This window comes from Akebia trifoliata, chromosome 11 (assembly GCF_017979445.1).
Source record: "Akebia trifoliata isolate Shusen 1 chromosome 11, ASM1797944v1, whole genome shotgun sequence".
Classification (NCBI taxonomy): domain Eukaryota; kingdom Viridiplantae; phylum Streptophyta; class Magnoliopsida; order Ranunculales; family Lardizabalaceae; genus Akebia; species Akebia trifoliata.
Window position 1 is genome coordinate 1,247,984 of NC_141385.1, and position 26,487 is coordinate 1,274,470.

Sequence of the window (26,487 nt, forward strand, 5' to 3'; positions counted from 1 at the left end):
TTTCTCCATCCTTGACTTAGAACCCCAAATTTCGAAAATTCAATGGATTTAAATTACAATTAGGCTGAAAATTTTCAGTGCCAGTGTGTAAGGAATCTAATATTAGGAAACTTGGTGTTGGGTAGCTTAACCTGATCCCTGAAGTATATGATCTGGATTCCATTGCGAGGCGGACATTTAACAACCTACGACAACACAAAAGCCAAAGAGACGACGATACTGTGGTGAGTCCAACTTTGAAGCTGAGAGCTCGTTTCAGAAGTAGAAGAAACCCACCTCCTTCGAAATTTTGAAACTCCTATGGCCGTGCTTTTATAACCGTTTTGTTGATATTTGAAGAATTTGAAACTTTGACCGAAATGGGTGACATTAACCCTCTGACGTGGTTACACATGGCGGTTCCTCAATCCACTGTATTTACAATTGTTTCATCCAAGTAAATATGGATGAAGCACCCTTGATGATGAGTACCCAATTAATAGAACTTGAATGGGTTCTAATTCAATTAACAGAAGTATATATAAAGCATAGGTTATACTATATAGCCATGTAAATAATAAATATACATTATGTATACATTCCAAATGCTATTCCATTGGGTCTCCATCAGATCGAAAGATGGTTGATCAAAATAGATCCCACAACGTATTTGATATGTTTCCTTGAAGATATCTCAACCAATCATTTCTTAAAGCATACCATTGATTGTCAGATCTACAACTCTTAAAGTTACATACATGTGTCCGATTTAAATCGATTTCATAAATTATTCTTATAAAATGAAACTCCCCTTTAATTACATGACTCTAACAGATGGAAGACACCATAGGTCTCCTTGGCAATTCAGTAACTTGATAATATTCTTCTAATGAAAATGCCACACTAGGATAACTTACAGGATAGGATGCCTTGGTTGATCCAAAATTTTAAAAATTGAACTTTATATTAAATTTCCATATTGTTTTCCCCTCTTGATTTGAAATTTGAAACTTTTTGGTAAGCCTAACATCGGTTTCTTAAGTCATACGGTGCCGCTGATTTAGTCCATCCCACTAGCTAAAATTGTATGTAATGTAACCCTATTTTCTACTTCTTTGTTACCAAACCTATCTATATAAACCCTACCATCCTCCCTTCAACTCCATCTGTAAACTCTCTCTCTCTCTCTCTCTCTCTCACACACACACACACACACACACACACACCATGAAGTCATTAAAGATATTCATTATCTTGGCAATGTTCATGACCTTATCCATCACTCTCACTGCAACATCAATTGAAGAAGAGGATGGTGACGATGCAAAAGATAACACTTATGCCTTTCCTATGGTTGAGAGCTCACAACCATCTTCCCTCGAGGGACAGGCCGCTTCCTCGCACAAAATAAGCCTCGTGATGTGATGACATGTGATAAACTCCCTAGAATTTGTCGTGCTACGGGCAGTGCAGGCCCTGATTGCTGCAAGAAGAAATGTGTTAATGTGTCAACAGATCGACTAAACTGCGGAATCTGCGGTAAGAAGTGTAAGTACTCAGAGATATGTTGCAAAGGTAAATGTGTGAACCCAACATCTGATAAGAAAAATTGTGGGCGGTGCAACAACAAGTGCAAGAAGGGGAGTTCATGTGTGTATGGGATGTGTAGCTATGCTTAGAAATGTGGGTTTTATTGTGATTATTAAGAAACTATGGGGTTTATTGCGATTAGGGAGGGATGCATAATATATTAACAATAAAGGGGAGCTTTCGCCATTTGGAGGTGGGCTCTAAAAAATGTTGTTATTTTAATGTATGTACTAAGTGTTTCATTGGTCTTCATTTGGAGCAACTAAAATTATGTTTTTTTGGGAGTGATTCATAATATGTAAACAATAAAGGTGATTTATGATTTGAAATATTGTTGGGTTTGTTGTGATTAGTGTGGGACTTGTAATATGTTTAACAATAAAGGATCAAGCCTTCATCAATTATTGTTTATTTAATTACTCTTCATTCACAAATGAAGATTATCTAGATATGTTTCCTGCCACATAGACTCGTTAATCTTTTTTTTTTTTCTTTTCACAATGATTGATAGACTCGCCAATCATTAAATAACTAAAGTCTATAACAAGAAATTAACCATTAAACATGCTTTTAAAACCTGGCAAACAGACTGGATTTTGGGGTGATAGAGACCCATAACTTAATGGAACCAGTTGATCGAGTCAATTCTGAAAATTTTGGATCAACTTGACCAAAATCAGTCCAAAAATTCACCTTAATAAGGAGAATGGGTGGCATTCGGAGGCCCTAAAATGAGCTAAATATTGTGCCAAATATTTTTTCAATGTATACGTCAGAAGTTTTGGAATGGGCTGATTTTTTTGTGAGGATGATCTTTATGATGAGGTGATCATCCTCACCAAAAACCTGCCCATTGCACTACGTCATAATGCACCAAAAAAGATTGATCTTACAATCGCAAAATGAGTCATTTTAAAAGGAGTGATTTTTTAACTGCGACAGACCTAAACAGTTGGAAAAAACAACAGTCTTTGATAGTCGGAAAAAAGTGAGTTACAAAAATTAGACGATCCATGATTCTTCAACTTGTAACCTACGGTTAGAAGTTTCGGAATAAGCTGTTTTTTGGTGAGGATGATCTCTATGATAACCCATGTTTTGAAAAATGTTTGACACAATGTTTGACTCTCTTTAGGGCCTCCGAACGCTCCCCTAGGATAATATATATTATTTTTTGGAGTACAAAGAACTTATTTCAAAATACTAAAAAAAATTTATAAATAAATTTAATTTCTTTCATTTGTTCCAATTCACAAGTTTTCAATTTGATTCAACTCACTGGGCATGTAAATATCATACAGTCTTATAAGTATGGTAATAAGCTGTCTATACTTGGTAATGTAAAATCCAAAGCTTCAATAATTAATTTTTGAATTATCATCCAAAAAGGTCGTCAACTGTTTACATTTTTATTGGAGTTTAAAACACCTTGGACTAGGACTCCCTATTAATCCAGCCATTTTATATGTAGCACGTAGCCTAATGTGTTTAAACGCCAATAAAAAAAAGTGACACATAGCTACACTTAATTTTTTAGTTAAATGATATTTGTAAGCAAAAACAAAAAGAGAAGATAATAAAGCAGCACACTAATTACATAGATAATATATAAGTAGCAAGTAGACTATCTCCTAAATAGACCACCTCACCCCCAATTGAAGTGTAGGAGGTAAACATTTCTTTGTTTCCATACATGTGCCTTGTAACACCAGGGTTGTCAACATCCAATTCTCTTGTGTTTTCCACAAAGTTGATATCTGAAAGGACTGCCACATAGTATCACCGTATATTTCCGTCAGGTTTAGTACATTCTGTTTTGATCTCTGTTTTGTCTTCCTAAACCTACACTCTACAATGAAGTTTACAGGCTTTCCTCACAAATAGAAATGCTCTTTGAATTTCTTAAATCCACCAATGTTCTTTACCATAGTTCCATCCATCACGCCACGAGTTTTAGAATCCGCAATCCAATTCATAATAAAACTCACAATCCAAAACTTAGGATGTGAGGAAAATTTATAGTAATTTTATTGACTAAAAAAAAAATTCATTATGCTAAGAATAATTTAGAATGTTCATGTTGTGCACAAATAAATTTATGTATCCGTCCTATTGTAGGATAGAATTAAGATTATACTAAAATATCATATGTTCCAATCCAGCTCCATTTTTACCCACTTTTAATCCAAATCTAAAATGATTGACATAAGAAGTCGTTTAGGTCATGAGACCTAGTAAGCTCACATTCCCTCATCAACTAAGCGTAATGCAACTATATTAGAAATAAACACATAGTTAAATAGCATGATATAATTGTAATATTTATATATTTATCACAATATGCAATATCAACATAACATATGATAAGCATCAAATGTACACTATTTAAGATTATCTTTTTATTTTATTATTATTATTTTTTTATGAGTTCACACCCAAAAAGTTTCACCGTCATTATTGTTGGAAAAATCTGCATTTCTATCCAGATTTTTGTGATCAAGTAGGGATATTTGAGCTACGATTCAAGTGGGTCCCATTACTTTTTTGTAGTTGGACCACTTGGAAACTTATTCATCTCTTTGAAGAGAATAATTTCATGTTTTAAGTTGTCAAAAATTCATTATGGGTGAATGACAAATCAGCTCCAAAGAACCCCTATTAGCCATGGTTTGTTGTATGTGGTTTATAAGATTATTGAGTTTATAAGAGAAACTCTTTAGTCCCACATCGGATAGGAATAAGAAAATTGTCTAGTTCTTATATAGAACTTCTTATTCACTTAAGTGTAAATGAGAGAGAGACTTGGATAAGCCCACGCACGCGCACAAGGGGCCCATGGGCTCAAGAAGGATTTGATCCATTGGTCCAAAATATCCTTAATGCGTATGCGGGCACACGATGCCCGCGCAGGGGGGGGGGTGCAAATCCCGTCAATTTGGCTTCACGTGGGTGCCTGTCCCTAAGACGAATTGGGCTTGGGCTGGGCTCATGGGTGCCAACCTCAATAGAACATTAATCTCTTAAGAGAAAGTAAATCAAAATGGAAAAACTCTACACCAACCATACTTAAGAGAAAAGAGGGTCTTGAGTTCAAATATTGATCTCAACAAAATCCAATAAATAATATTAACTATGAATCCTACTACACTATGCACACCATTGTGTGAAATGATGCCAATTTCAATGTTACTCCAACACGACTCTAAAATATATTAAATGGTTGGGTGCCAGTGACTCATGATGAATGGCCCATGTGAGTTTTAAATATTTTAAAATAAATGAAAATGAGTGTTGAATTTCTAACTCAATCTGAAAGAATAACTCAAAAACTCACTGACGTGGCATATGCAAGAACAATAAATATTTTTCCCTTGGGATACAACAATCCTGAGGATAATTCTTGCACATGCCAAGTCAGTGAGTTTTTTAGTTATTCTGCCAGAGTTGAGTTAGAAAATCATTACACAATGAACATACATAAATTTTGTTCACCACAAGATTATTTTATAAGTTGTTGAATGTAATAAAAGTCGACTTTCTTTCTTACTCTACTCAGAGCATTTTTTTTTATCTGACTATTTTTATCAAGTTAATGAGTTGGTGCCATTGAGATAAGTTGTCTTTGAGGATGGTGGAGAACTTTGATGAATAGGAAAAAATTGAGAGACCCCACTTTACTAGTAATTTTAGATATAATTTTCTGAATTAACGAGAAAATGACCTTGTCGTTATAATGTAATATCGATTCACAAAATTGAAAGCCAACTCTTCAATAATAAGTTAAACAACCCACTTTTAGCATGTGATGATAAGAATGGACAAACCTCGATGGTAATTCGGACATGTAGACTTCTCCATGTAGGCAGTCATGAAGGATTACTTTGTGAACATCAAGTTGATGGATGGACCACCCATTTTCTAACAAAACATGATCGGTTGTAAATCTTGCCAAATAAATGCAGAGATTAAGATGTGAACTAAGACTTGGACAAATCAAATTCGTTCCATAGGGACAACTTGGATTCAAATGTTCAATCGGTTAAAATAAAAAACAAAGTTAGAAACAGATTGATTTTAAAACAGAATTGACTTATTGCATAAATGAAATGAAAATTACTTGAAATTGAAGTTAAAAACAGAAAATAAAGATTGAAGATAAAAGAAAGAGAGATTAGAGAATTCAAGTTTACCATTGCAAGTTACCCAAAAATGCTAATTAATTCTAAAACATGACTCAATCCACGTAGCAAGTCATTGCTCGTGGATCGGAAGATGATTCGATGTACCCATTGATTAGAATCCAAAAGTCTTCATGAAGGTCTCTTGTTTATGCAAGATTATCCGATTTATGCTTCCATTCATCACAGAGTATGAATGTTCTTGAGCTTATCTAAGTAACACTCATCAAAGCTTGAAATGAAAGTCTAAATTGGAAGATCTTATCATGAAGAGATTCATAAAATTAACATATAAAACATAAATAATGAATTAAAATAGCATTAATAGAGTGAACTTGCTCCGGCATTCTTGACTTCTCTAATGAGAATCTAGCCGATCATCGCAAGGATCATATTGCAACAATACTACAAGTAAGAAGATAATAGATGGAAAGAAAATGTAAAATAGAAATGCAACTTGATTCCTTTCTTAATGATCTCTCAAAAGAGTTACAATAGAGCCAATGACTTACTCTTGATATTCTCACTATACTCAAAAGCTCATCCAAAGGAAAAATTACAGAGAATTAAAAGAAAGAAAAATAAAAAATTATGGAAGAAGAGAAGGAGAGAAGAGCCCCTTTCTTTGAAATCCACTTTCCAATTTATAATGTTCGCATTCGGATAATCGGAGTGATTTGGCGGATAATTCGATTCGAGTGACCCAATCAGTTACAACCACCAAAGCTTCTAGAAGTTTCGAAGACAAATTCCTTGAAATGACCGCGGCGCGGTCTTGGCTAGTCGCGACGCGGTGACGTGGCGCCCAAAATCCTCGAGATTTTACCGGATGCTTCCTTTTTGCTCGCATGTTGTAATAGTAATTGTTATTTCTTTTGTTGGTTTCCGAATGTGTCATTTTCACCTGAAATTAGTAACAAACTATTGTTAGCCACATTAATTTGGGATTTAATAAAATTTATTATTATTTCTAAGGAACTAATATTTATACGATGGTAATCTCGGTGAAATTACGGTCCCAAAATGAAATTATTGGGACCTTATCAAAACACAACTGTGGAATCCTCTCTATCTTCAGTTATAGGGGATAAATATTCCATTTTTGAGTGGGCTTCACTTTATTATTTTTTCACTTTACTCCCTTCAATTTTATTATCTTTCCTCTCTCGCCCTTCCTCTCTTTCAATAATATCTATCTAATTTTACTTTCTTTCCTATTTTACCCATTTTTCCAATATTAATTTCCCTCCATGTTTACTATCTTTCTACTTTTACCTCTTTAACCCCAAAGACTATGTCCTTACCCCTTTAATTACTCATTTCTTATAATAGCTCTTCAACTTTAATCTCTCTCTAATTTTATTAATTTTTTTTGTTTTTACCACTTTAACTTCAAAGAGGATGTTGTGTCTACCATACAAGTAAATAAGTGATGGAGTGAAATTGATAGTTGATGGTGTGCAACTAGTTGATCCTTAAAAATATATATACCAAAAAGAAGATAATATTTAAAAATATATATAACTAAAAAAAAACAAAAAAATGTGTGCACCTCATTTGATCTGCAGTTTCGTAGTTCATTTACACCACCCCAGTTTTCATTTGTGAACCATATATGTGACATACCTCATGGATGTTTGGTCAAATCTTTGTGACCTACACACCAGGAATCGGCCAAATTTATAATTTCAAACGACAATTAGACCCTTAAGTATGTTTCTCCATCCTTGACTTAGAACCCCAAATTTCGAAAATTCAATGGATTTAAATTACAATTAGGCTGAAAATTTTCAGTGCCAGTGTGTAAGGAATCTAATATCAGGAAACCTGGTGTTGGGTAGCTTAACCTGATCCCTGAAGTATAGGATCTGGATTCCATTCCCTCAAAGAGATGACGATACTGTGGTGAGTCCAACTTTGAAGCTGACAGCTCGTTACAGAAGTTGAAGAAACCCACCTCCTTACATGACACGTGGTATATTAATTTATTTTACACTTTATATTTTTTGAAATACCTCCTTACATATTCCACGTGTAATCTAATGGAGAGGAGCTGCTTCAAAGTTTTTTCCTACTTTGGTGGTGCTTTTATAACGGTTTGGTAGATATTTGAAGAATTTGAAACTTCGACCGAAATGGGTGACATTAACCCTCTGATGTGGCAACACATGGCGGTTCCTCAATCCACGGTATTTACTATAGTTTCATGCAATAATGAGTACCCAATTAATATAACTTGAATGGATTCTAATTCAATTAACAGTAGTATATATATGTATATAGGGTCGGTCCGTAGACACATAAAGCTACTCACATTGCGATACAGTATTTTATCTTATATTGGCAAAATGTTTGGAATAGGCTGATTTTTTGTGAGGATGATCTCTATGGTGAGAAGATCATCCTTGCCAAAAATCAGCTCATTATGAAACTTCTAACCCCATGTTTATAAGTTGAAAAAATTTAGACCGTCCAATTTTTGTAAATCAATTTTGATGGGATTAGAAGTTTTGGAATGAGATGATTTTTTGCAAGGATGATCCCCTCATCACAGAGATCATCCTCACAAAAAATCAGCTCATTCCACACATTTTTGCTCATATAAGACAAAAACGGTGTCACAATGTGAGTTGCAATATGGGTCGTAAGAACGTCACCCATATATATATATAGGGAGCGGTTCAGCAGCCCCTTATGGTGCCCCATATGGTGCCATGCATTTTTTGTAAATCACTTTTGATGGGGTTACAAGTTTTGGAATAGGCTGATTTTTTGTGAGGATGATCTCTACTTTTGTGAGGATGATCTCTACGGTGAAGAGATCATCCTCACAAAAAATCAGCTCATTTTAAAACTTCTAACCCTAGTTTACAAGTTGAAGAATCGTGGACTGTCTAATTTTTGTAAATCACTTTTGACGGGGTTAGAAGTTTTGGAATGAGCTGATTTTTGGTGAGGATGATCTCCTCATCATAGAGATCATCCTCACAAAAAATCAGCTCATTGCAAAGCTTGTAACCCATGTTTTGAAAAATGCATGGCACCATATGGGGCACCATAATGGGGCTGCTGAACCGCTCCCATATATATATATATATATATATATAAAGCATAACTTACGTCATATAGTCTTATAAATAATAACTGTACATTATGTATACATTTCAAATGCTATTCCATTGGTCTCCATCAGAATGAAAGATGATTGTTCAAAATAGATACCACAACGTATTTGATATATTTCCTTGAAGATATCTCAACCAATGATTTCTTAAAACATCAAGACCACTGATTGTCAGATCCACAACTCTTTAAGTTACATACATGAGTCTGATTTAAATCAATTTCATAAATTATTATTAGAAAATTAAAATCCCCTTTAATTACATGACTCTTAACAGATGGAAGACACTATAGGTCTCCTTGGATATTCAATAACTTAGATAATATTCTTCTAATGAAAATGCCACACTAGGATAACTTATAGGATAAGATGCCTTGGTTGATACAAAATTTCGAAAATTTAACTTTAAATTAAATTTCCATATTATTCTTCTAATGAAAGTTTGAAAAATTGAACTTTAAATTAAATTTCCATATTTTTTTTTCCTCTCTTAATTTGAAATTTGAAACTTTTTGGTAAGCCTAACTTCGGTTTCTTAAATCATACCGTTCGCTGATTTAGTCCATCCCACTACCTAAAATTGTTACCAAACCTATCTATATAAACCCTACCATCCTCCCTTCCAACTCCATCCGTAAACTCTCTCTCTCTCTCTCACACACACACATACACCATGAAGTCATTAAAGATCTTCATTATCTTGGCAATGTTCATGACTTTATCCATCACTCTCACTGCAACATCAATTGAAGAAGAGGATGGTGACGATACAAAAGATAACACTTATGCCTTTCCTATGGTTGAGAGCTCACAACCATCTTCCCTCCAAGGGACAGGTCGCTTCCTCGCACAAAATAAGCCTCGTGATGTGATGACATGTGATAAACTCCCTAGAATTTGTCATGCTACGGGCAGTGCAGGCCCTGATTGCTGCAAGAAGAAATGTGTTAATGTGTCAATAGATCGACTAAACTGCGGAATCTGCGGTAAGAAGTGTAAGTACTCAGAGATATGTTGCAAAGGTAAATGTGTGAACCCAACATCTGATAAGAAGAATTGTGGGCAGTGCAACAAGAAGTGCAAGAAGGGGAGTTCATGTGTGTATGGGATGTGTAGCTATGCTTAGAAATGTTGGTTTTACTGTGATTATTAAGAAACTATGGGGCTTATTGTGATTAGGAGGGATGCATAATATATTAACAATAAAGGGGAGCCTTCGCTATTTGGAGGAGGGCTCTGAAAAATGTTATTTTAATGTATGTACTTTGTGTTTCATTGCTCTTCATTTGGAGCAACTAAAGTTATGTTATTTGGGAGCGATTCATAATATGTAAACAATAAAGGGGATTTATGATTAGAAATATTGTTGGGTTTGTTGTGATTAGTGTGGGACCTGGGGGATTTGTAATATGTTTAACAATAAAGGGATCAAGCCTTCATCAACCATAGTTTATTTAATCACTCTTCATTTAGATATGTTTCCAGCCACATAGACTCATTAATCTTTATTTTTTTTTCCAATGATTGACAAACTCACTAATCATTAAATAACTAAAGTCTATAACTAGTAAAAAACCATTGAAAATAGTTTGAAAACCTTGCAAAGTCGACTCAACTCAACTGCATTTTGAGGTGATTCAGCCCCATGCACAACGTGTAAAAGCCTATATTTGATGGTCCAAGGCCATCAAATTTTTTATTGTCAAATTTTTTTACGGATCGGAACCGTCAAATTGATGGAGGTTGGAAAAAAGTTTATGGTTCTAAACCGGCGAATTGGGGAACATAAAAAATTTCAACGGTTAGTTGAAATTCGGTTTCTAAAATTTGTAGGCTTTGGCCTATTGAATTTTCTTGTCAAAATATTCAGTTTTTACATAATGATAACTTGATAGAACCAACTGATCAAACAATGGACTTTTTGATGCGGCGTGGGATGCCTTGTATGGATAATGGAGAATCATCGGACCATCTACTTTTACATTGTAAATTTGCGCATGGTGTTTGGACTCACTTCTTTAAACTATTTGGAGTAATAACTTGTTTACCGAAAACGTTAAAGGACCTCTTCATGTGTTGGTCGGCAATTGGTTTCTCGTTTGGTGGAGTGATGAGGTTGTTGTGGAGCATTACACCATTCGCAATTTGTTGGGGGTGTGGATTGAGAGAAATAGGCGTATTTTTTAGGAAAAACAAGAAGATTGTACGGCAACAATTATGTCCATCTTGGGTCTTATCTTTTGTTGGTCCAAAGTCTATAAGGAGTTTAGGGGGATCTTCTTTGAAAATTTTATCTTCAATTGGGATGGGATTCGATGTATTTCTAGTGAGTAGCGTCATATCTGTAAGGTTTTTGCTAGGTTGGTCACCTCGACTAGCCTAGTGTTGTTATTAATGAAATGCTATTTATCAAAAAAAAAAAAAAATGGAACCAGTTGATCGAGTCAATTTTGAAAATTGTTGATCAACTTGACCAAAATCAGTCTGAAAATTCACCTTAATTAGGATAATATATACTTTTTTATTTTGGAGAACAAAGAACTTATTTTAAAATATTAAACATTTTTTATTTATAAATTTTATTTTTTTCATTCGATCCAATTCACGAGTTTTCAATTTGATTCAACTCATTGGACAGTCAGATGTCATCCAGTTTTATATGTATTGTAATAAGCTGTCTATGCCTGATAATGTAAAATCCAAAGCTTCAATAATTAATTTTTGAACTATCACCCAGAATGGTAGTCAATTGTTCACATTTTTATTGGAGTTTAAAACACCTAGGACTCCTAATTAATCAAGCCATTTTATATGTAGTACGCAACCTAATGTGTTGTTTAAATGCCAATAAAGAAAGTCACGTTGCTATCAGAACGGCACTCCGTTCTGAATCGCAACACTTAATTTTTTAGTTAAATGATGTTTATAAGAAAAAACAAATAAAAGATACAAAAGCAACAAACTTACAAAAATGTAATGATCTCACATTAAACAAAGAGAGTTTACGTGATTCAGCAGTGTATCTATGATCAATTTTTTTATTACTTTAGATCATAAAACTAGGTAATTACAAGAAACAACTTAATCAATAACATTATTGAGAATTACAAGTTTATCATGTAGTGCACATTTCATCTTTCATATGTGTAATTTTTAACAATCAATAAGTCTTGCAACAAAATCTATTCCCTTGAAGCCCATAGGCAAAATTGCATGAAAATTCCTACGACAACCAATGATTTGCATATCGTTGATGAGGGTATCCCATATTTTCCTTTCGCGAACAATCCTTTTACGTAGGGCAAGAAACTTAGTACCACCCATACACTACAAATGAAATCCCCTATCCCTGGTGCAGAGTGACTAGGGATCAATGACAACACTCGTAACAAGCCAACAGTAAGCGCGGTCATGTGGACCAACACAAGGGCTGTTCCAGGCAGGAAGAGTGGGGACTCATTGAAGGTGAATTTTCCAGCATTTACGTCGATTTCATCATCTGAGGTACCTTGCTCTTTTGGTGTTACTTCAAAGACGGTCTCGGATACTCCTAGCAGCTTAAGAACGACGCTAAAGATTCCGAACAATCTTACTGTCGATACCATCCTCGACATTCTCTGATTGTTCCACCATCCATGGACTGAGATTCCACTGCCGAGAAACTCAGATAGAGTGTAGAGGTTGAAAATAATGAAGAGGGATATAGGGATAAAAATTGCAGGTTCTGTGACCTGCACACGTACACACAATTTTCAATCACATTATGGTTAGAGGCATAGTCACAAATTCTCCAAAATTTTCAAAATGTTTATAAAATTTTCTGAATTAGGGGTTAGACTATTAAATTGATGAATGGACAAATTAATTAACGATTCTTTTATTAATCGTTGAACATTGTAACATTTTTACCCTTTATCTTCAATTTTTTTTTTCAAACATTCAAACAGTAAGAAGAAGATATATAGGATTCTTAGAAGAGTTGTAATAATATGAGGCCCTCCTCTGACTTACGCCTCCCCCATCACAGAATCGTAAATCATTTGATTCGGTATACACAAAACAAGGTTTATGGTTATGCGTATCTAAAGGCAAATGATCTACGGTTCTATGATTGGGGGCGTATGTCAGAGGAGGGCGTCAGGAAATCACTACACTTTTTAGAAAGGTTGATGATGAAGGGCTTTGGTAAGAAAGAAAAAACATATATATTTTATATAATCTCTGAAAAGTTTGCCGACTTTTTGACTAAATTTTCCTGAATTGAACCACCACAAAATAATTATTGAATCCAAACTTTGTTATTATCGTTAGAGGAATGTAATGTGGTTGGAATCAACGAAAGCCATCTCTTGTTGGAGAAGTAGTCCTAATCTAATAAAGGGTTGCATTGTCTTACTCAAACAAGTTCAATGGCAATCCCTGGTGCCAAGAAACTAACATTTATAAAATTTATGTTGATTTACCAAGAACTCGACTATTCCTCTTATTTTCGAAATTAAAACATATTCCTATGAAGAAACAAAAATCGAAATAGTAAAGATAACACAATAACACAAAACACAAAGATTTACGTGGTTCGACAGTATGCCTAAGTCTATGCAATAGAACAAGAACAATCACTATCTTCTCATACGTTTTACAGTCCTAAAGATCTCTATTTATATAACTAAGAGTTACCAAAATAAGTTAAAAACCCCCCCTAAATAGAAAATCCCTTGAGAAAATATTACATGATTATCTTTTTCATACTCCTTAAAAATTTTGGAGCTGGGATTCCACCTTGACCACTCATAAGAATTTATACCTACTTATCGGATATGTGTGGTTTGCAAGGTATTGCATGTACCCAAGGGATTTAGACAAGATATAGTACTTTAAGAGAGGTCAATTGCCTTGCCCTTACTAGTCAAGCCAACGGGTCTAGAACTCATCATAAAAAATTAAAAATTAAAATAAAATATTTTGTTCTTTTATAAAATAGTAAATATTTTTTTATGCTTTAATTTTAGTATATGTTTTTAACAAAATTCTGTTCCATATAACAACTAATTTTTCCTCATTTAGTAAAATGTTTTATTCTGAAAATAATAAATTGTAAAAAACGAAAGAAGCTGTGGGCCTTACCGTAGGCAAGAAAGATGTGTTGGTGAGAAGACAATACGCGGGCAGAGTAGCGTAACATAACTCTGGAATTGAGCGTATGGCCCAAAAGTTAATGTACAAATACGCCAAACACTGTCTGAACCGTAGATGTTCTGTGAAGGTAACAACGATAGGACTGTTGCGGCAGAAGAGAATCTCTAGAAGACCTGTGACCCATCTTTTCTGCTGTACCATGAAAGAGGGCCCACTTGATGGTGCCATCCCCATAAAGGCTGGTGGATCCAGTGTACAATAAACCGATCTCCAACCCTTTGCATGAATTCTGAGTCCTGTGAGTACGTCTTCAGTTGTGGACCCATAGACCCAACCAATCTGTCCAAAATCCAAATCAAATTAGGATTAAGATGACTCTCATCCAATCCTACCTGTTGTAAGTTAACATGATAATATGATGTGGCTCAAAACCTGCCTTCACTTACTAATTATCGTGCGTATCTCCACCCTTTGAGTAAGCTGTTTGCTTATAATTACAAAAAGAGTCGTGATAACCTAACTCGAAAAATCATACTTGGTCTGTACTTGGTTGATTTAGCAAGTGCACAAAACTGTAGATTTTATGGTTCTGTGCACTTGCCACATCAACCAAGTATAGATTGAGTTTTTTTTTTTTTTTTTTGAGTGATTTGATAATTTGTTTTACAAAAAGAATCTTACAACAGTAACTCGAGCAGAAAAAACATCTATTATTTAACACACACGACCACAGTGTTGTAAGAAGTCAATTTAGTATTTTTCTTCAAAAAATACCAAAGCATATCATAAATTTGTTGTGTTTACTTGAAAACTTCCTGAATCATAGTTAAAACTCAACCAAATTAAGTAGAACCAATATAACTTTTAACAAAATAGAAAATAAATATGTTTTGAATTTTAGAATACTAAAAATAATTTATTTCATATATTACTAATTGTAAAAATGTAAATAAACATGTTTTGCATTTTAGAATACTAGAAATAATTAGTTTCATATAATTGTAACATACATTTGTTTGATTTGCTAGAATAAACTCATAGATTATCAAGTTGACTCTCGAATCAAATGTCTGGATTCTAAAAATTTGGTTGCAATGTTCAATGATTAATAAAAGAATCGTTGATTAATTTGTCAATTCATCAAATCTCTAGCACGCGTGCCTCTAAATCAAGTACTAATAAAATAAATTTTCATTTCTTAATCTAAAACAAGTACTTGCAAAAGAAATTTTCATTTCTTAATGAAAAAAAATAAATATCTGAAACCTCTTACCTTTGAGCCCCAATGAGTATTGGATTCATAGCTACAGTTTGCAACTTGGATAGCTGCCTTAAGAGAGCTTGAAAGATCACTGGGACAAATTATATTTTCATCATTTGCTCCTGAAAATACTTGTTCTACTGATTCTGTAAATTTCGTGGAATGTCCGAATCTTGTTTCCAGTGCTCCAAGTGATTTTCCTAAAAAAAATATTTATTGTACTAAAAATATTTTAAAATTGAATATAATTGAAATAATGACTGAGAAAAACTAATGTTGATTAATCTACCATTAATCAGACTAAGTTCTTTTCCTTTAATTCTTGCTTCCTCTGGAGATAGCCCGTAAATAACCTTTCTTCGATGAAAGCACCCCGTCCCTGCATAGAGGGGTCCTTGAATTCCATCAAATCCACGTCCTAAATACTAAAGAAAATAAAAATGAGGGAAAAAAAAGGTATTTTAGTATATCGTCATCGACAAAAGATAAAGGAAAATGTTGAACTGATTCGAAAAGTCATTCACCCACGTGGCAATGTGCACAAAACTGATTTTTTTTCCCTTATATCCTAGGGAAAAAATCTATGGTTCTATGCACATGGAAGCCAGTTAATTTACAATCACTCAATGATAAGCTATGTAATAAAAAAAGAGTCGTGATGAATGCATGAGGCTGACGTGGTAAAGACAAAGAATCATAGATCTTTTTCATCGGGATACATAAGAAAATGATGTGCAGTTATGTGCTCTTGCCACTTCAGCTGTGTACCCAACCTTATACCAAAACCGCCTGCATTCATCATTATTCATAATAATAATAAAAAAAAGAAATGAAATGAAGAGAGTGTGGATTGTATGCACCCAGGGTGGAGGCTAGAAAGCCTCCACCTACATCTCAAACATTGCCACATTAGCCATAATCCGAGGAATTAATGCCCAAAATCTCTCTTTTAAAAATTTCCTTGAATTGTGGTTTAAGCAGCAAGGTTGAGGTGTGGGAGGAGGATTTCAATCCTCCACCTTGGGTGCATATGATTCGGTCTTTGAAAAAAAGGAAAATGTTGAAGTGATTCCGCAAGAAATTGTGTTAGACACTTCACGGACATGGAGGTGTGTACCGAATCTAGATGTATTTCCTCAAGACATGAGTGAAAAGTATCCATGGTTCTGTGCACAATTCCACATCAGCATAGTGACATGTGCAATCAGAAATGGTTGAAGGATGGGACTGATCCCACAGCTTTGCAGCCCAAGCTCTTGACAGACCTTGCTTAGGTTGCGGGAAGAAAGTTTATGATACAAAAGATTTGCAATATTGAAATAATGATATTTGTATGTTTAAAAGAGTAAAAAGTGCAGATACTTCTCTTCCTTAGTATGTATATGTATACTTAATTATTATAATTCTCTATAAATGAAAGTTGAATCTCTTGCAGGAAATTGTAAGAAGGGGATTGGACGTTTTATTATATAATTTGTTTAAGAGTTGTGATAATAAATCGCCCCCTTCTGACAAACACCTCATCACAAAATCGTAGATAATTTGCATCGGGATACGTAGAATCATAAATCTTTTTCTTGTGTATCCCAAGGCATTTGATCTATTGTTCTGTGACGGGGGTGCAGGGGGGTGTTTGTTAAGGGGAGCGTCATATTATCATTGTTCTTTGTTTAAGCATATGAAATTTATTTATATATTATATAATATTAAATAAAATTTATAAGCTCCTCGGCAAAGAGTAGGTCAAACGTTTGAAACCCCACAAAGATATGAATTTCTTAGGCCACCCTTTAGGGTTCTATTAAACTTTGACTCAACTTATTGCATGTAGGACTTTCCAAGGTGTGGTGTGGTGTGTGTGACCGCGGGATTAGTCCCACCCAAAGAGTAGGGTACCAAATTTGATAGTAATTGAATCCAATTTGGATCTAAATACGGAGATCTTATGAAGCCCGATCAGACATGCAAAAGTCCAATCCAACTCTAGTCCAATCTGATCCTTATTGTATCGGTCCCAACTGGACACTAATTAACCTGCCTCGATCTGGACTCAATCAATTCTTATGGATTTCCATGAAATGATGAAGAATGTTTACTTACTTTCTGCAAAACTACGATCAATTCATTTCCATATGGGTCATCCTTGAGACCTCCATAGAAAATTTGTGGGCTTTGAACAAATCCACTTTCTTTTTCTGTCTTCATACCCAACAGCAAACACATTGCATGAAGAACAATTTTGGGATTGTTGGCGAACATGTCGCAATCGACGTTGAGCATGAATGGGGAATTGTCATTACTCCTGAAACTCTGGTCTGTGCATCACAATATAATTGGTAACATAAGTAAGAATTTTTCCATAGAAGAATTTCTAGAAATTTGTCATGGTAAATGCCACCTAAATGGAGAAGATTTTATAATTTATTTTCCAAGGCAAAATTTTATAATAAAGGATTTTATCATGAAAAGGAAATTTAGACATACAAATATATCCCCCCTAAAATTCAAGGGTTTTTCATAAGAGGATTAAGACATAGGCATTTCAGTCATTTCAAATATTCACCAAAACCCTGATGTAGTGCTTAAAATGGGCCAGATTCAAGCTGGATATGCGTATATCCATATCCAAATTTTTTATCTGAGTCTAGATTTCAATCCGACTCGGATCCTATTAGCTTTGACCATATCCGAATCATTTTACTTTCACCAAATCCGTATCTAATGGATATAGGGATGGATCTGTATCCGACCTATATCCGACTTGGTTAAAGGACATCAACCAATTATCAATCCATTTTTAAATTCGGACATATATATATATATATATATATGTCATTTTCAAGGGCCAACTTTTTAGTCAATGTGTTTTGTCCTACATTGGTGAGAAGTTTCGTAATGGATTGAATTTTTATGAGGACAATCTTTATGGTGATGAGATCATCCTCACCGAAAGCAATTCAATCCAAAACTTCTAACCCCAACAAAAGTGACTTACAAAAATGGAGGGGTTAGAAGTTTCAGAATTTGCTGATATTTCTTGGGTTAGAACACAATGAAATCATGTTAAAAAAAATCAACTCATTCTAAAAGTTCTTAGACAAAACTCGGTGGCCCTTGAACATAATCCTATATTTATATACAAGGGAGTTCTTTTCTTTCTTTTTTTTCATTTAAATAGTTGGCTCTTGAATGTAGGACTTAGACATATACCAAAACGTTCATCGCTCCTGCTTTGAAATGATGTTGATGTTTCGGCCGCTTCTCTCTGGACACATAAATTAGATGTGGCAGTCCATTTGGAAGGCTTTCCTTGTTTTCCCATATTACCTATAAATGATGCCATAAGATTTGTTGCAAAATTAAAAAGTTTCTTAAGAATATGAACAATCAATTTTCTAGAAAATGGTATTGAAAAAATGAATTTTCTCATAAATTGATTGAACCTAGAAAAATGTCACAAAGAGAGTAGGATATTAGTAATCGATCAAAAGAGAGAGAGAGAGATTAATAATATTATGATTTCTGAACCAAGTGAGAAAATCATTTTCTTTGGGTGATATCAAAGAATATTTGATGAGGAAATAGTTTTTTCTGAAAATTTGTTTTCCTTTGAAAGATCAATTGAATAGCTACAAATCACATTTTCCTGTACAATCATACAGATAATGGGAGATTTAGCTGAACTTTTAATTTTCTTAATCGATCTAAATGTTACCTTAACGATGCTGGGATGGTTTCTGCGTTCTATTTTTGAGAAATCTGAAAATTGGCTGATTAGATCAAATTGAGTAGAATTTTGGGCAGCATCTTCGATTTTCCGACTAAGTAGTTCGTATTCATTCTGCATTGAGAGAAAACATGTAGGGCTTTGTTAGTGGAAATTAGCATAAATTAATTATGCCCAAAATATAATTTTTTTTAAAAACACATTAATTAAAGAGAGATTCTATTAACACAACAATATCTACTCCTAACACACCAATACATATATAGACAACTTCACAAGGATTGGTGTCTAGTAAGTAAATCTGGTGTGGCAATTGAATCTCTCTATAAAAATTATTAAGATCCAAGACACTTAACCACCTAATCTAACCCAAGTTCTAAATTAACAATATAGTTTGATTTTGACCTTTAAAATAGAGAGATTCTATCGGCCCACCAACTTTTACTTAAAGCACACCATGAAGTCATCCGATTTTTTCGAGTCATCTTGTTCAACGATGAAAAATGGTCTGATTTTTTTACTGTTTGAGACAACTTATCAATACGTCTCGTCGGGGGACGATACCTAGATGAATTGAACAAGTCGTCTTGGTCTCGGGTGAGATTTAAAATCATGCTCTACATATAAATTTGGTGTGTTATAAGTAAAAGTTAGCATGTCAATAGCAGTTTTTTTTATATATATAACATTATGAATTTAAAAACAAATTTATTTGTTATTTAAAAAAAAAAAAAAGAAATAAGTAGAAATAACGGTGTTGTGGTGTCACTGTTAAAAATAAAAATTACCTTCAACTTTCTCCATTCTTGCTTGAACTCAGCAGAAACTTGAGACTCATCAACGTCACAACAAAAATATTGAAAAGGAACTCTAACTCCAATATTGTACTTCTTACAAAAAGGAGTCCAGAGCTTAGCGAATTTAATAGCTTCCACTAGAGCGTAGAAGGTGATGGGTGAGGCCCCATCGTCTGACACGTAGCAAGCAAGCTTGTTAGTCGGGTAATCGAGAGCCAACAAGGAGAGTACTGTGTTTATAGTGATGATAGGTGGTTCAAGCACAGGGTCCGCCGTCGTAACAAATAGGTCCACTGGCGGAAGTTCATCAATCCTGTGTATCGAAATTAAAACATTTATTTATTACAAGCAATCTCAAGTAATTTTTATGTTTTTTTTTTTTTTTTGATTAAAGCTAGAAATCTAGACATTCAACGAGCCAATTCAACTCAATGACTCGTGAAAGTGAGATATGAGATACAATCTTGTGGTCACTGTAGCACGACTCTTTTCCAAATATGATATGTATCCATCAATCACATGTATCCACGTGTATTGAATGGCATTCAAGTTACAAAACTACCTTCGTATGCTTGATGTGGCAAGCACTGAGGAGTCTGTGAGCACTATAAATTACCAATAAAAAAAAGTAGTAAAGAATAATTGAAGTTGTTAAGCTTTGTTACCTATTTTTGAGGCGTTCGGGGTATGTTTTGTATTCTACACTATTCCATTTACCGTTGATGATGAGGACCCAAGTGAAAGTGAACCATGACTCGCAAAGGAAAGCAAGTAACCAAGTGAATCCATGGTGGTTGTTGTTGAGTGACAAGAGACGATATGTAAGGAGAGACAAGAGGAGAATAAAAATTATTAAATCCGCAGCTCTCTGAATAATGTTGTTATGAGCGAACCTCTCTTGGAGAGGCAGAGAGACAGGCTTGGCCATAGAAAGAAGTGGTGTGAGTGATCTTCGCCTCTTATGTTATGTGTTCCTCTTTCTATATATGGGTAATTTATAGCCATGGCACTCCTGACTTTTCTGAATATTTGATTCATACACCCTGTGTTTTCAAACTGATGACATACCTAACCCTTCAATGAGGTCATGACTCACGAGAGACTTATAATGACATAAAATACCCTCATCCACATTTTTTTTATCTTTAGAAATGTCCTTTATTTTTGGACTTTTTCAATCATTAATAGGTGAAATGTTTTTTCCGACACCCTTAAAAAACTCATCGTATACAATTCAGAGTAAAAAATTATTATTTATTTTCTTATCACATCTTTTGGAAGGAAGCTAGAGAAAATTGAATAATTAATAAAATATTGGGTAGAGAACCCATATGCCATAATTCAATTAATAACACTTCCATTCTTGAGATTGAGTTAATAATTTCACACTATTAAACATTTTTACTACATATTCTAGTGAGAGAAGGCGGAGTAGACACGGCTCGGCACCAAAATTTGAATTTCAAAAAGGGCCAAGACATTTAAACTCATTATAATCAGGTCATGTTGGTCAAAAATTAAAAAAAAAAAAATTACAATCTTACAATCACATGTCCCTAAAATCACATTGATTAGTTTTCAAATGAATCATAATAGTAAAATTGTCAAGTGACATATTCAATCGACGTCCTGACGTGACAAGTTTGAGAATCGTAGATTTGTACGTCTCGGTATACACAATTGCATTTCTCCATAAAAATGTATCCCAAGAGAGTCGTGTATCCTGAGACATATAGATCTACGATTTCTAAACTAATCATATCCGGAAGTCGATTGAGTACGCCGCTTTGCAAGTCATATTATCACAACTCTTTTCACAATCACAAAAAATCCTTTTACAAAATAATCTTCAAATAACCTTTAATGAATATTTTTAAATTACAAATAAGTCCTTTATGTACATGTACTTTTGCACATGTCACCTTCTAGTTGATAATTTTTAGATATTTAATTGGACTTATTTAGGAGACCATATATTTCACTCACAATTAATATTTCATGGGTAACATAAAATTAAGGGGCTATAAAAATAATTTTAAAAAATCATAAAAAAATGTGATTAAAAAACATATGAGACTGAGAGGTTGAAGTTAATCTTAGTTTTACCAAATCTGACTAGTCTTCTCAAATGGTGGAGTTTAGCCAAGTCTGACTAGTCTTCTCAGATGATGGAGAAGCTTTGGAGAGAGCACTTCATTAATATTAATGGAAAATGTTTCAGTACTGCATGCATTGAACACTAGGTCCAACACTGAGTTTACTTGTCAGTGTAGCACAACTCAATATTAATTAATCATGGGTAGCAATCTTGCGTGCCTCCCAAGCAGATTTTCTGGGCCCACTGGAGTGAAACTCACAGCCCCTCCTTGTCTTTACTTTGACGAAGACGATCAAACTACAATCATGGTCAAAAACACCAAAAATCATGACATAAGCAATGATGTCTTGTAATTTGGCTAACTCAACCCACCATGGCAACTTACTTAGGTCTATTTTTCATTCATCAATTGCGGAGTGAATCCTCTGCAGTACTTTTTTTATTTTTTCCTGCTGTTTAGTACCCAATCAGTGGTGGAGAGATGTTGCTGAAAAATATAATCTTAACGTATTGATCATGACTTAAATCAAATTTGACAACAACCAAAAAAAAAAATAAATAAATAAATATATATATATATATTTTTTATCTGACCAAGTGGATTTCAATTAAACAGTTAAAGTAACTCCAAAATTTCAATGAATCGATTGTGGTCTCTATACCATATGAAGCACCCTCAACTGTCAAAACGAACTACAAGGAATTGTAAGAAAAAATTACCACAGAGGATCCACTCCTAATTTCAAAATAACAAATTTATGTTCGTCTTAGGAGATTTTTGGTGATTTAAAAAATACACATCATTGCGTGTCTTTATTGCCAAGAGTATTTTAATTCATACTCTCTAATCTCTATACCCTCCCCCCACACGAGCACCACCCAATCTTATACGGAGTTGTATCATCCATGTCACCTTTGTTAGACCCATGTTTTATTGTGGCCCATTGTTCTCAACATTAGAAGTATATTCTAGAAGAAGAAGGCTAGCCCTACATTGCTTGTAAAATGTGGGGTTGTAACTCTATCCTTTACGAGGATAGGTGAACATTACACAATCTCCACAAAGTGGGTTTTTTTTAATAGAAAAAAAAAAGAGAATTGATTATCCATTTTATACAACATATTTTATTTTTATTTTTACATCAATAAATAATTTTTGAAAAAGAAAGATATTTGCAAAAATTCATTAGTAGATTGATTGTGCACGACCCTACATTTGAAACTGAGCTGACATGGAGGTGTGCACAGAACAACATATAAATACTTTTCACTCATATCTTGATGAAAAGCATTTATGGTTTTGTGCACACCTCCACATCAGTGCAGTGTTGAATGTAATGTCGTAGGAAGTCACTTTATCAAGTTTCTTTTGTAAATATAAGAGATGCTCTCCTTACACAACATGAAAAAACTCATATTTGATGGTACAAGACTATCAAATTTCGTAAAAATTGATGAATCATGACATCATTTTTTATTGTTGAATTTTTTTCTTCTGATAGGTTGAAATTGTCAAATTAATGGAGGATGGGAGAAATTCGATGGTTCTGACGGCTCAAAACCGTCGAATTTTATCGTAGAATTTTCTAATTTTCATGTAGTGTTGTGTTTGACATCTTAGACCTTGATATTCTTTTATAGACTAAAGAAAAGTGATCTCAATATTATCATTATTGTAGTTTTCTAATTGCAACATACACTAAGATTTTGTTACAAGAATTATTTATAAGAACGTAAAAAAATATCAATTTTAGAAAGAAAAATTTGGTAAGAAAGATTATTTATAGAAAGTGGACTTCATCCATGTTATGACTCTTGGATTTATGTTTAGGACTTTGTCACAAATGACGTTTGACAGGCTTCCTAAATACAAGAACAAACGTCTAGGATTTTTTTTATTTTTTTTTAGGAATCCTTGGATTATTATTTTGTCAAAAGGTGCATTTTTCTAGTCAAGCATTATTAAAGAATATGATTTTTCTTATTTAAAAATCATTATTTATTAATTTATGAAAGAATTATAGCTTCCAATGTGACGGCTGAGAAGGAACCTTTATCATCAAACCTCATCAGACGCTAGAACCTTCAATATCGAATGGCTGCGCGACGCATGTCAATTCTGAGACCAATAAAAATATTGATTCATATCTTTAACTCGACTTTTCCAGGAATTTGATATTGGAACAGAAATACAGATTTCTTAAGGTTCACTACAGGACTATAGGTTTTCAATCAATCAGATTCCAAAGATATTCCTTTTAGAATGTCCATGATTTCAAAACTCGTCGGAGAACAAGATGTATCGCCGAGTCATCTCAGTATTAGGCATTGATAAAGGTTTTTGATTTTGCGGAATCTTACAAGATGAATGATACATCTAGGACGAGATAAAATAACAAATCTTTGTTCGTCTTAAGAGATTTTTGGTGATTTGCATGTCTTTATTGCTAAGTCTTTTAATTCATACTCTCAAATCTCTATCCCCTCCCCCCACACGAGCACTACCCAAACTTATACGGAGTTGTATCATCCATGTCACCTTTGTTAGACCCATGTTTTATTGGGGCCCATTGTTCTCAACATTAGAAGTATATTCTAGAAGAATAAGGCTACCCCTACATTGCTAATAAAAGGTGGGGTTGTAACTCTATCCTTTACGAAGATAGGTGAACATTACACAATCTCCAAAGTCTTTTTTTTTTTTTTTTAAATGGAATAGATTATCCATTTTATACGAACATATTCTATTTCTATTTTTACATCAAGAAGTAATTTAAAAAAAAAAAAAAAAAAATTTGTAGAAATTCATTAGTAGAGTGACTGTATATGACTCTACATTTAAAATTGAGCTGACATGGAGTTGTGCACAAAACAATACATAAATGGTTTTCACTCATATCTCAATGAAAAACATCTATGATTTTGTGCACACCTCCATATCAGCACGGTGTTGAATGTAATGTCGTAGGAAGCCACTTTACCAAGTTTCTTTTGTAAATATATGAGACGCTCTCCTTACACAACGTGAAAAAGTTCATATTTGATAGCTCAAGACTGTCGAATTTCATAAAAATTGACGAACCATGACGTCAATTTTTTTTATTGTTGAATTTTTTTCTTCTGATAGGTCAAAGCTGTCAAATTAATGGCAAATGGGAGAAATTCAATGGCTCTAAGCTATCAAATCTAGGGAATATTAAAAGTTACGACAGCCCAAGGTCGACGAATTTTAGGTTCTAAAATTCATGGGTCTTGGTTAGTTGAATTTTACTGTAGAATTTTCTAGTTTTTATGTAATGCTATGTTTGACATCTTAGACCTTGATATTCTTTTATAGACTAAAGAAAAGTGATCTCAATAATGCTCTCAATAGTATCATTATTGTAGTTTTCAATTGCAATATACACTAAGATTTTGTTACAAGAATTATTTATAAGAATGTAAAAAATACCAATTTTACAAAGAAAAATTTGGTAAGAAAGATTATTTATAGAAAGTTGATTTTATTATATTGAGATTTGTGATTGAAGAAGAATCAAATCCCCAACTATCAGCACGAGCTTTGAGAGCGAGAACATCACCCCTAATTGAATTGGGTAAATCAAATAATCGAACCAATCAGAAGTCTTTTGGATTGGAATGATTTGGATTGAGCATGATTTGGTTCGGGTACGAATTATACATTAAAAAATCCGATTGATTTTATTCAATTTCGGATTAGGGGTATAATAGAACTGAACCAATCTGAAATATCTATTAATATATATATATATATATATATATATGTTTCGAAGAGCTAACTTATCAAAGTCTTCAACTTTATCTCTTCTATTTTTTTCTAAAAAAAATTCATAAAAAAATGTACACAAATCTCTCTCTCAACTCTCAAATGAATCAATCCATTTATGGAAAAACTTTTTTGAAGAGTTTTATTCCTTATTTTTTTACAAGAACCTTTATGCCGTATTTATTAGATAAAATATATTATACGAACCTATGCTTGGATAAGTTAATCTACCATTTATGGATTAATTTCCTCACTAATTCATCTAAAATACCAATTTTAAAATTGTAATTTTTTTTTAGTCTCATTGAGCTTCCTCTAATTTTCAATTTATACAAATTTCATTCAGAATTTAATTATAAAATCATTTTCATTTTAAAAATAGGTATTATTTATGATCTAATCCAAAGGGTTCCTCTTTTGAAAGAAAAAATATTAATATTTCTATTTTGAAAGTATGAGAATCGAGAATCGATCTGAACAAAGGTTGGTTCGAATTAATTCGGTTCTATAAGATAATTGGATTGGTTTGACTCCAAATTTGTTGAATCGATCATGTTTGATTTGATTTCAATTTTATCAAAATCCAAATCAATCATAACCATGTGCACCCCTACCCCTAATAGAAGGATCTGGTCAATAAATTCATAATATCAAAATTTGAATATGAGGAGAGTTTTATTAAAGTCAAGGAAAAATATGTAATTAATTAATTTCTATATTTTTTTATCCATATGTAAGGACTCTTGGATTTACATTTTGGACTTTGTCACCAATGACGTTTGACAGGCTTCCTAAATACAAGAACAAACG

At 33.6% G+C, this 26,487-nt stretch overlaps 3 protein-coding genes across 3 annotated transcripts; 2 read left to right on the top strand and 1 right to left on the bottom strand.

The window, feature by feature from the left end:
- The first annotated feature begins 1,206 nt into the window (after window positions 1-1,206).
- On the top strand, window positions 1,207-1,691 carry LOC147390183 (stigma-specific STIG1-like protein 2). The gene is made up of 2 exons (XM_086417335.1): window positions 1,207-1,294; window positions 1,339-1,691. The coding sequence occupies exons 1-2, from the start codon at window positions 1,207-1,209 to the stop codon at window positions 1,656-1,658; spliced, it is 408 nt and encodes a 135-aa protein (XP_086273461.1). The 3' UTR covers window positions 1,659-1,691.
- Window positions 1,692-9,544: 7,853 nt separating this feature from the next.
- On the top strand, window positions 9,545-9,997 carry LOC147390184 (stigma-specific STIG1-like protein 1). Its single transcript, XM_086457726.1, has one exon. It carries the CDS (start codon window positions 9,545-9,547, stop codon window positions 9,995-9,997), a length of 453 nt encoding a protein of 150 aa, XP_086313852.1.
- A 1,938-nt stretch (window positions 9,998-11,935) lies between these two features.
- Window positions 11,936-20,805, bottom strand: LOC147390185 (cellulose synthase-like protein H1). The gene is given in 10 exon segments (XM_086417304.1): window positions 11,936-12,602; window positions 13,996-14,346; window positions 15,281-15,468; window positions 15,558-15,693; window positions 17,369-17,562; window positions 17,565-17,583; window positions 18,479-18,595; window positions 18,984-19,109; window positions 19,784-20,105; window positions 20,458-20,805. Coding segments are annotated over 10 exon segments (2,265 nt in total). The 5' UTR covers window positions 20,721-20,805; the 3' UTR covers window positions 11,936-12,053.
- Window positions 20,806-26,487: the final 5,682 nt, after the last annotated feature.

Excerpts from the sequence above, each read along its gene's own strand:
- LOC147390184 (XM_086457726.1), top strand. The coding sequence starts at position 9,545 with ATGAAGTCATTAAAGATCTTCATTATCTTGGCAATGTTCATGACTTTA.
- LOC147390183 (XM_086417335.1), top strand. The coding sequence starts at position 1,207 with ATGAAGTCATTAAAGATATTCATTATCTTGGCAATGTTCATGACCTTA. Across the intron at positions 1,295-1,338 it reads ATCAATTGAAGAAGAGGATG|AGCTCACAACCATCTTCCCT; the intron begins GTGACGATGCAA and ends CCTATGGTTGAG.